Consider the following 11,871-nt stretch of genomic DNA (forward strand, 5'->3'; position numbering starts at 1 on the left):
GGATGTGCAGATTAATCCTCTGATTTTTTGAATTTTCTCTGAAAAGAAACTGGAAAACTTGTTGCAGGCGACATTAGATTGAAGTTCAGGTGGTAACGTCACAGGAGGGTTTGTGAGCCTGTCAACAGTAGCAAATAAAGCTCGAGCATTATTAGTGGTTTTGTTTATGACATCTGCAAAGAAAGCCTCTCTTGCATGTTTTAGTGTTGTGTGATAGTTACGTAGTCTTTCCTTGTAGATGTCATAATAAACGTGCAGTTGAGCCTTACGCCTTTTTCGTTCAGCCCTACGGCAGAGTTGTTTTGCAGATTGAGCAGAGGGTCTACTAGAGGGTCTCTGCATCCCAGTCTATATTTTTCTGTCTAAGATCCTTCTGAACTGATGTATTTCGTGCCACAGGTCATCAATGTTTGAATCATACAATCAAGCAAATGAAAACAGAGCTGTTTCTTTCAGGAATTCATCTTTTTGGTGATTTAGAGCATGGATGCTTTTCATTATGTCACAGTTTCTCCTAGAAAATCATTTTTCAAGCTTACTGAGTATTAGATCAATGACAGGGTAGAAAAGGTTTGTATGAAACCTGTCTTTATCTTGTTCTGACTCTCTCTGCCCAACAGTGGTCAGCATACAGTACTCGCTGAGTTAAGAGCTTGGTGTTTTTTGGCGTTTTGCAGCTGGTGGTGTTAGATTACACTGCCCAAAAACATTAAACACTTCATCCCATATATTATCAAAAGATGACTCCTGTCTGACATCATTCAATGTCTGAACTAAAGCATCAAAAATCCACAGCTTTTGAAATATGAAGTGTTGAAGACTGTAGCATATCAGAGATAAGTTTTTTTTCTTCAAACACTTTACGGACTGTTACTGTCATAAACCCAGGATTATTTGTCCAGAGAGCGAAGTCGAAACCAGACACGGAGACGTAGCTAAAGGTAAGTGAGTTTATTTACAGGTGCGGTTAATGTACAGTGAGCCGGATTCGGGAGCGGTCTGAAAAGTAAGAGGAGCAGGGTGAGTCTCGGGTACCAAATATGATCAGTAGAGTCTAAGGAGCGAGTAAATTATGTCTGTATCTTACAGGTCCAGGAGGTGTCAACTGCGTAGAGGAGATGAGGAAAGTGTCCCAGGTGATCCAGTAGTCGAGGTGCCAGTAATCCAGTCAAGGTAGGTATCCAGTGGTCCAGGTAAGTTTCCGTGAGGTATGAGCGTCTTTGCGTGGCCAAAACCTAAATCAAGGTACAATAGAGAACTTGGTTAGCGTAGCAATAACCACTGAGAGTAGACACTACGGCTGAGAGTCTAACCCAAGAGGTTCGGTGCTCCAGCGAAGGTCTGGTCTCAGCTGGAGGTTTAAATACTGGCTGGTCTCATCAGTGGGATCAGGATCACCTGTGGAGCAAAGGTTAGTGGAGCCGCCCCAAGGCGGGGCTAACTCCAGATCCTTACAGTAACCCCCCCCTAACGATCGCCCTTTGGTGATCTAGGACGCCTATCTGGGTGAGCTCTATAAAAGTCCGTGATCAGAGTGGGGTCGAGGATAAATGACCTAGAAACCCATGTGCGCTCCTCAGGTCCATAGCCCTCCCAATCTACCAGATATTGATGTCCCCTGCCTCTCTGCCAGAAGTCAATGATGCGATTTACCGTGAAAGCAGGCTGATTATCGATTAACCGGGCGGGAGGGGGGAGGACGGTAGGAGGGCTCAGAGGACTGTTAACCACAGGCTTTAGCTGTGAGACATGAAAAGATGGATGAATGTGCATGGAGGCCGGGAGAGTTAAATGGACTGAGGTGGGATTTAGGATCCTCTCTATAGGGAATGGCCCAATGAAGCGAGGCGCCAGTTTCTTAGTGGTGCCTCTCAACGGGATGTCTATCGCCCACCTTGTACTTAGGTGTGGAGGAGCGGTGACGATCAGCGTATTTCTTATTTTGCTCCAACGTCCTTTGAAGGGCCCTCCTGGCCTGCCTCCAAACACTCCTGCATCTTCGTAGATGTGCCTGCACAGAAGGATTGGTTAACTCAGGCTCAAAACTTGGAAACAGCGGGGGGTTATAACCCAAAGATGCCTCAAAAGGAGACAATCCTGTAGCTGAAGAGATGTGCGTATTGTGGGCATATTCGATCCAAACCAGCTTTTTACTCCAGGTGGATGGGTTGTCGCTGGCTAGACACCTGAGAGCCACCTCCACCTCCTGGTTGCAGCGCTCCGACTGACCGTTGGACTGAGGATGGTACCCTGACGTGAGACTCACCCTAGCTCCCAGTCCCCTACAGAAATTCTGCCACACTTGAGATGTAAACTGTGGCCCCCTATCGGAAACAATGTCAATGGGGATCCCGTCCCTTACAAAAAAAATCCCACGAACATCACATGTGACTTTCACATGTGATCACATGTGAATCACATGTGAAAACATGTGAATCATATGTGAAAACATGTGATTTTTGGGGGGATTATGTGAACCACATGTGGATAATGGGAATCACATGTGATCACATGTGAATTTCGTGGGATTTTTTGTAAGGGGTGCAACCGAAAAACTTGTTGTGTGATTATTTCGGTGGTTTCGAGGGCTGTGGGAAGCTTGGGAAGAGGAATAAAGTGCGCAGATTTTGAGAACCTGTCAACAATGGTGAGTATATCAGTGTGACTCTGAGAGGGGGGTAATCCAGTGACAAAATCTAATGCGATACGGGACCATGGGCAGCTAGGGATGGCTAGGGGTTGCAGTAAACCGGCTGGGGGTTGGTTGCTGCTTTTACAGCGTGCACACATGGGACAGGCGGTGACAAACTCCTTGACATCAGCCACTAAGCTTGGCCACCAAAAATAATGAGTGGTAAGCTTAACTATTCGATTGATCCCTGGATCGCAAGAGAATTGTTGGGAGTGCAACCAATCGAGGACCCTTGGCCAAACTGCTGCTGGGACGTAAGTCTTGCCAAATGTGATGGTGAAGTTGAACCTCCCGAAAAACAGACACCATCTAGCCAGATCCTCACAGTTACAAGATAAACTATGAATTCAAAATCTAGCTGTGCCAACAGACCTCATGCCTGAACAGATCTTTCACCATTATGTTCTTGGGCTATCTCTAGCAGTAGTTGCTTAAGGGCAGGCAGTCTATCCATGATGTTACACAGTGCTATAAATCAACATGCCCATTGAGTGTCATTTAAACGCTGGAGCTCTCTTGGTGCACCTTTGTGCATGTCTCGTTGTATAGCTAGCCATGTAGGATGGACAGCTGATCCAGATGTGAGCACATATAGTTTTTCTAGTAAGTAGAAAAACTCTTCTATCTCCAGGACAGCTTTGACTGTATCTGCTAAAACTAGATTTAGACAGTGGGTGGTGCAATGGATGTAAAAGGCATATTTTGCTTCCTCCTTGATTCTCGCCTGTACCCCAGAATGCTTACTGCTCAAGACAGAAGCTCCATCATAAGCTTGGCCAATGAGGTTCTTTTTATTCTCCAGACCATGGTTTTTCAGTATGTGTCATAGTTTTGGTGTTTTGGGGGTTTGTTTGGTGTTTTGTAGTTCTTGTTTTGCTTTGTTTGTCATTTGAATTTGTGTTCATGTCTTGTCACTTTCACCTCCCCAGTAGTTTTCTGGTTCATGCCTGCCACGCCCACCTCACCTGTTCCTTGTTGCGTGTCACAGCTACAGCCAATCTTCATCTCTCCCTCAGTCTTTTAAATTCAGTCTCTTTTCATCACTCCTCACTGGGTCATTTCGTTCCATTTGCCATGCTTGTTCATGTTTGTTGTTCTTGCCATGCCTTGTCTGCTGCGGGTTGCACGCGAACGCCCAGCTACGTTGATGCTACTCTGCCCGGACTGTCGGCTCTCCAGTCCAGTGTCAAGGTAAGAAGTGCTTATGTTTTATTAAGTTAGCATCCCGGGGATGCGAAGCATTGGAATGCTGCTTGTTTTGCTGTGTTCTGTGGCGGAATAAAGTGACACAATTATTTTAGCAGAAACAGTGTGAGTGTGATTTATTGTGCCGACTTCTTCCAATCCTGTCTAAATATTTCACAAAACAGTGTTTTATTTTAATAAAGTAGTTTTTGTTTCTTAAGATGAGTCTGCGCTCCGAGTTCGTCTCGTTCTCCCCCCGTTATGACAGTATGTGGATTATTTTTTCACTAAGCCCTGCTGCATTGAGCTTCTCTGTGGATTCAAAATGGAGAAAACTTTCCTCGATAGCTCCATTGTAGTAGTACCTTAGTACAAGAGAGATCTGTTCCTTTTTCTTTACATCTTTTGTTACATCTGCTATGATGCTGAAGACCTCAGGTTTTTTTTTACTTCTACTGTAATTTCAGTTAGCACCATTTCTGCTAAACAATCCAGAACCTCATTCTGAATGACTTTGCTTGTGTACTTTGCATTATGAATGTAAGTCAACCTTTTTTTAACAGCTTTGTCATGGTTAGTGATTGTTTCTAGAATTGCCTTGACGTTCGCTTTATTATCTGAGTCTGCAGTCTCATTATGACCTCTCTGAGCCATGTTTTGAGTGGCAGTACGTAAAAGCACTTCCCCTATTGTTTTTATGTATTCCCAATTTTATTTAACCTGTCTGTTGTGCTCCTTGTGTAAGACATTGACCAGTGTTGTATTAGCTGCTGCAGCTTTCTGATAGTCCCTCCATGTAACCATGGCTTGTTTATGCCGCTCAGACCTTGCATGCAATGCAAAGCCCCCCTCTTTAAAAGATGCTTTCTTCCAGTTTTTGAAACCAACTGGTGAGTCGAAGACTGTGTCTGGGCTATTGGGAAGGCTAAAATGTCTGCAAGCAAAACAATACGCAGAGTCCACCTGTTTTGAATATTCAAGCCAGGGGTGGATGTGGTACCAGGCTGCCTTGAAGCTCCTCCTGTCCCCCATGAAGGTTTGGGGAAACTTTAGGTCCGGCTGCATCGGTGTGTCTTCTTTACATTTGCTGATGTCTGTGGAGAACCCAAACATATGTAAATAAACATTTATTGTGCATGGACACAGCACATAAGCTGCACTGACAATGCTTAAACACACAAAAACTCTTTCTTTATTGTCTACACTGCATTACTGTATTTATTAATTACTGCTATTTATTACTTGTATTTATTAATTGCATTTTTATTGTAATCTGTACATTTTTTCATTGTATTCTAAAGCGCTATGTATTCTAAGACTGCAAATTAGCTGAAGCTGGATGTCTTACATGAATCACATTTTCAAATTTTTAAAGGCAGTGTTGTATGTATTGTCCCTGTTAAATAAACATTAATAAACAAATGCTTTGTTTTCAACATCACAAACCTGTTGGTCCAGCACTTGTGGATGCACATATATTCTCTGCTTGTATCTCAGTCTCAGCTTTCTCACTCTCAGGATCTTCATTTGTCTCTCTTTCCATCTCTGTGCCCTGTCTCTGAATATCTCCCAAGTCCTCTGAATCACTCTGTGTGGCGTTCTTAACTTGCTTCTCTTCAGCTTTCTCACCACCACCATCATCTGGCTCTGTTTCAGAGGCTCCCTCATTCTTATTTGTCTTTCTTGTATAGAAATAGGACGTAATGTCCTTTTTTTCTCTTCATTTTGCACTATACACAACATACAATGGAGAGGAATACACTTCAGCAACCCAGCAGTTTAAATAACATTTAATGTAGGTTGCGAGTTAAGCTAAGGTTAACTAGCACTAGTTAAGCCTGCAATCAACTCAAGCTGACGATAACGCCTGTTCTGACAGGCTGCTATTATAATTCATAAAGTTAGCCAACAACAAGAAGTCTTACCTTGTAACAATATTGTCCGTTGTGATAATCGTGGATGGTAACTTTGTGCTTGTCCTTTTTACCATCCACTGGCTGCTGTTTACAGTGGTGTAACGCACTAAAGGATCCTACTACAATGTTGTGCCCCGCGCATTGGTTCCACCTTTTGCATTGGATCGTAATATCAAAATATTAATAATTACTGTATAATCTTCGTTCGGAGGAGGGGCCACAGACGGGTCCAGATTCTGTTTTATGGGGGCACTGGCCCCTGCAGGATCCACAACAGAACCGCCACAGCTTTCCTTGACACAAAACCTGCTCATCACTTCCTCATCTCCTCTGTTTCCTTTCCTGTTTTCCTCCAGATATTTTCTTTCTCTTCTATATTATATCTAACCTGTGGAGCATAACCACTGACAACATTCAACATCAGACCTTCTACTTTTACCCTCAGGCACACCCTATCTGACACTCTTTTCACCTCAACTACATTTCTTGCAAACCCTCCTTCAGGACCACCGCTACTTCTTTTTTCTTTCTATCCACACCATGGTAAAACAGCTTAAATCCTTCTCCAATGCGGAGAACTTTATTTTACTTCCACTTGGTCTCTCTCATACATGATACATCTACCTTTCTTCAATGCATCATGCCCATCAGCTCTCTACCCTTGCTTGTCATTGTCCATTGTACATTTAGAGTTGCTACCCTCAGTCCTACACTCTTGCCTTTCCTCTTCTCCCTCTGTCTCCTGATACATGTTCCTCCTCGTGGTCTTTCACTACCAGCAGCACAATTTCTGCCAGCACCTTTATTGTCAGTGGCACTGGTGGTGGTCCTTGTTAACCCGGGCCTGGTATTGCTGATATTGCTTTGGCAAAAGGGTTATTGACATTAATCTGGAGTGCTTTAATCTGGTCTGCTGGTGATCCAGTCTTCACTATATAGAATAATATTGGAACTTTTCTGTTTTAATTTGCTACTCCTGCTGTAGCTTGTAGGCAGCCAGTGACAGGTAGGTCACATTTTGTCTATGTGACTAGTTCAACTTTGGGTTACACTACTCACCAGTGGGCATTGTGCCAAATGTTGCATGTAGACTTTGAGATTGTCAACATATTGACTCTTGATTTCATCAGCACATTGCACATGTTGTCTAAATGAGTGTGTGCACGCCAACTCATTAACTTTGGGGACAAAATGTCTTTCCGGTGCAGCCATGACTTCATCAAATATTGTACCTTAATCCGGTAGCATGTAGAACAGAGACTGTCCCTCTGGTCTTTGGCAGTGTGAAAAAACATATCATCTTTCATTCAGTCAGACATTTCTCTTGCCTTTATGATGAGTCAGTCTGGTTGTTTTTGAGATCCTGGAAAATAAGATCTCAGGGTGATATTTTATTAAATGACTGTGCTGAACCCACTTTTGCAAAACCTCCCATAAATTACTGAACCAAGATCCTTAAAACCTCAAATAGGTGAACATTCTAGTGAATTGATTCGGGTGGACTTAGGAATATTGATGGAAATGCTTCCATAAGTGTTATCCCTTTTCTTGGGTCTTGTAACCGTGATCTGGTGGAAACTCTGGGTGAAGTGGATTAATAATCCCATGTGTGATCCAGAGACTTGTGAGGGAATCTAGTGAAACTGTTGAAAATCTCGTAAAATCCAGTGATGCTGATAAATATTCATGCAGAAAGTCCAGTAATAATCCAGTTTTTGATGTAATCTTAAAAATAAATACAATGAAATTATGATAAACTTATGGACAAACCCCAGTAAAATGGTGAAAATCCCATAAAAAAAACTCAGAAAAATGCTGATGTTCTTATGAAAAATGTGTTAAATGCCACAGGGATACTTAAAATAATAATATAGACTCACCATGTTTTGTCTCTTAATATGCTCTGCAAATTTTTATTAGTCTTAAAGGCAGCATAGCAGTTTAAATAAATTGCAGAAAAGAGTTAAATTTAACTTTGACAGATACAGTACAAATCAATCAGATAACTGCATAGGATATAAACCAATCAAGTCTATTTAACACTTGAGACCATAGCTACATTCAAATCAAAATTTAACAATTTAGGTTAGAACGTATTAAGGAAGAGTTCTTACCATTCTCTGTTTTCTGTCAGGATTGTTCACCTCAGACGGAGAATATGTGGGTAAAAAATCGGTCCAAAACGACTTCTCTTCTGTCTCAGACTTAGAAGTTGGCTGTTGTATTAAAATCTGGCCCGGCCAGACTCCAGGTTGAAGCGAGCAGCGGTGGGATGATATATCAGAGTTTTTAGGCTCAGTTTGTGACAGCTATGACTTCTAAAATAATCGGAGCGCCTGTAAATACGTCCTGATGGACCCACCGCGTCTTCCCCCAACTCACTCTATTCTGGTTTTACCTTTTTCTTTCAAGTGCACTTTCTCTTTTTCCTGAGCTGCTGCTCTAACTTCTGCTTTTCTTCAACTGACTTTTATTCTCTTTTTCTTTTTTTTCTTGCCTGAATATAGCGTCAAATAAACTATAAAACACTCACCAATTTTTAATAAGGCATATTTTATACTAAAATCTTATTATTTAATGCTAGACTTATCAAATTTCATAGCTTCTGGAAAAACCCTAACTATTTACTCCATCAACTGAGCAACCTGGAGAGGTTACATAAACCTGTCCTCACCCCATTTTCTCGTAAATGTTTCCTTCCCCCATAACCTTTCGACCCCCTTTTCAAGCTGTGGTCTCTTCACAAGTGTTAATACTGTCACATAATGCTCATTGATCATTCACACTTTTAATCACACACTTAAATCACTCTATATATGATTCTTTACTGATTAAATCTTTTTTAACATGAACACACTTAAATCATTCTATATATGATTATTTACTGATTAGGTTCCTCAGCACACTTTATTCATTTCTCCCCTACTCCAGCCCTGTCTGTCTGGGTTCAGAGCTGACTTCAAAAATGCATTGACCACAACAACACGGAATAAAATCTGAACAAAGACAAGACTAAACATAAAGACAAAATACAAGAAACAACAAACCCAAACCTAAACATGAAAAACTACCTCAAAATCCTGACAGTTTTAAGACTTTTCAAAGTAATTTCAATGCCTTTTTTTAAGCACTTTGGATCACCTTGCTGCTGAAAAGTGCTATATAAATTTTTTTCACTTCACTTCACTTCACTTCACTTCACTTTTTAAAAGAAGTATATTTCCCAATTTTTTTTAAGTCATGCTATAGACTTTGTAAAACATGTTAATTTATTATTTTTAAAGTCCATTTAGTGACTTTTTTTTAAGTCAACTTTTTGGAAGATATTCATATTGTTGAATTATTTAAGAAATTCATATTTATAACTTCTTTAAAGAAAGTACTTTTAATAAATCTTTGGAAAATATCATTTTGACTTTTTGAAGACAGTCATTTTAATGACTTTTTAAGTAACTAATTTTAATGACTTCTTGAAGTTTGTAGTTAAATGGTAAATGGCTTGCACTTATATAGCGCTTTATCTAGTCCAAGGACCCCAAAGCGCTTTACACTACAATCATTCACCCATTGATGGTGGTAAGCTACATTGTGGCCACAGCTGCCCTGGGGCGGGCTGACAGAGGTGAGGCTGCCATCACACCGGTGCCACCGAGCCCTCTGACCACAACCAGTAGGCAAGGCGGGTGAAGTGTCTCGCCCAAGGACACAACTGCTGAGACAGCCAGGGCAGGGGCTCGAACCAGCAACCCTCCAATTACAGGACAAACCCCTACCTCCTGAGCCACTGCCGCCCTGTTAATAGAAAGACTTTTTTTAAAACAATCATTTTAAAGTATTTTTAAAGAAATTACTTTAAATGACTTCTTGAAAAAAGTCGTTAAAATCAATTTAAATGATGAATTAGGCAATAAATTCCCAGCTTAATGTTATTTTTGTTGCTGTTTTAAATAATAAAACTAGATAAAAATAGTAAGCCCTCACTGAAGTCTTCACTGAATTGTATTGCTTCCGTAGGTCTCACATTCTCTTTTTTGTTGATTGTATGTACCATTTGAAATATTTCATCAAGTAAATTATATTGTGATACAGCAGAGAGTCAGCTGACTTAGTGAGACATTTGTAGGACATTATCTATCTGTGTTTTTGTGATCGCAGCACGGTGTGCTTAGGTTGTGACCTGGAGCCACACTGAAAAAGTGACGTGAATGGTTGACGAGGCTAAATGGCAGCACTTGAAATAGCCTATATACCTGGCAGCCTGTTCACACACACACACACACACACACACACACACACACAGTTAGTACCGTTTCAGCACCGCGACGCGCTGGACAGCTCCTCCTCCCCTCTCTTTCTCTCTTTCTCTGTAGGATTTCGATTTGAGATTCTTTAGCTTTAAAGAATTCAAAAAATAAAGTCACTTTTAAAGAAATGGATACTGATCGACCTGCAAACGTGACTTTTTTCGATTTTGTTGGAGGGATCCAACTTCTTCAGGGAGAAGACACCAGAACCGCCATGCCGGTCATCCTGATCGGGATCTGCGTGTCCGGAGCAGTCGGGAATTTGCTGGTTTTGCTGATTTTTATCCGTGACTTCAGGAACGGACGGGGCTCGGAAGTGAAGGCGCTGCTTGCCTCCCTGGCCTCCACGGACTTGGTGATCTTGTTGCTGTGCGCCCCCGTGCGCGCCATCACCTACTACAAACAGACCTGGACGATGGGGAGTTTCGTGTGCCGTACCACGGACTGGTTCCAACACTCCTGCGTGGTGGCAAAAACTTTAATCCTATTGGCAACCACCAGAGCCAAACATACTCTGGTTCCCTCGAGTCCCCTGTCCAGCCCGACATGGATCCACGGAGCGTTGGCGTTCATCTGGATGGTCTCCATGATGTTTCCGATCCCGCAGATGCTTTTCGCTTCCTTGTTGCCGCACGGCAGCAACGCAGTCTGCGTCTCAGAGATGCCCGCGTGCGCCTATGACTTTATGAGTTTGTTCTATAAGGTTTACCCAACTGTTACGTTTGTGGCGCCGGTCATGCTCACAGTCGCCTTCTACACCAAGGTTCTGTACACCGCCGTGAACCACGCGCCCAGCCCACAGCACCAGAGCAAGGTAGTCTTGGTTTTACTGTGTCAAAGTGGTGCCATGGGGCTCATGCTGATGCCAGACTGGGGGGCCTTCACCTGGATCAGACTCGGCTACAACAAACCTCCCGTGGGCTTGATGATGTTCGCGCAGGTGCTCCTTTACGCGTGCAGCGCTCTGTCTCCGGTCATCCTCATGACCATGTACGACGAAGTGCGCCATGGACTGGTCTCCATGTGGCTCGTGGCCTCCTGCAGAAGCGAAAAGCCCTCCAAAAAGTGTCCGCAAACCGAAGGGAACGGCGCAGAGCTGGTTGCGAACGACGTCACCCGCAAGCTCTCTCGGGGAAAGGAGAAAACCTTTCCCGACGTGGAACACTTTTGGACGGGGCGCAGAAATACGCACGTGGAAGACGAGCATGATCCAGTTCCGTGGGAGAAGGAGGAGAAAATGTTGTAATGAAGCAAAATGTCTGAGTGTATTTTTATTAGCGGAAGACTTCAGCTCGTTTGTTGACCCACAACGCAAATCCTTTGATGCCTGTTTACAATCGTCAGCTTGTCTAGAAATAAACTTAATGTTTACTGTTTCCATGTTACTAATCTTCTTTAATGAATATTTGTCCTGGCTGTCTGTAGGGCATCTAGATTTATAGCAGAAGACATTAATATGAATAAGAAGCCACTGTAAATATGGACTCTTAAGTTGTGATTTAGTTTGTGTGATGCAAAATATAAATATATTAAAACAGTCATGTATCTCGTTTGTCTGTCAATTATTTTAAAACTTTATTCATTTTCAAAAGCTGTAAACGTTAATCAGAGATATATATATTTCATTTCAATTAGATCTTTCTATTTAATTGAGAAGATCCTGAGATTACAGGCACAGTTCAAACAGAGATCATTCCCATATTACATTCACAACTAATCCAGCAGTGTAATTTGGGTCAAGTCAGAAATGCTATTTCAATGACAGCAGCGTTTA

At 42.2% G+C, this 11,871-nt stretch overlaps 1 protein-coding gene across 1 annotated transcript; it reads left to right on the forward strand.

The window, feature by feature from the left end:
* The first annotated feature begins 10,105 nt into the window (after positions 1-10,105).
* LOC108246073 (G-protein coupled receptor 151) lies at positions 10,106-11,602 on the forward strand. Its single transcript, XM_017433421.3, has one exon. The coding sequence runs from the start codon at positions 10,225-10,227 to the stop codon at positions 11,341-11,343; it is 1,119 nt and encodes a 372-aa protein (XP_017288910.1). The 5' UTR covers positions 10,106-10,224; the 3' UTR covers positions 11,344-11,602.
* The last annotated feature ends 269 nt before the right edge of the window (positions 11,603-11,871 follow it).

Source organism: Kryptolebias marmoratus, linkage group LG10 (assembly GCF_001649575.2).
Source record: "Kryptolebias marmoratus isolate JLee-2015 linkage group LG10, ASM164957v2, whole genome shotgun sequence".
Classification (NCBI taxonomy): Eukaryota; Metazoa; Chordata; class Actinopteri; order Cyprinodontiformes; family Rivulidae; genus Kryptolebias; species Kryptolebias marmoratus.

Excerpts from the sequence above, each read along its gene's own strand:
- LOC108246073 (XM_017433421.3), top strand. The coding sequence starts at position 10,225 with ATGGATACTGATCGACCTGCAAACGTGACTTTTTTCGATTTTGTTGGA.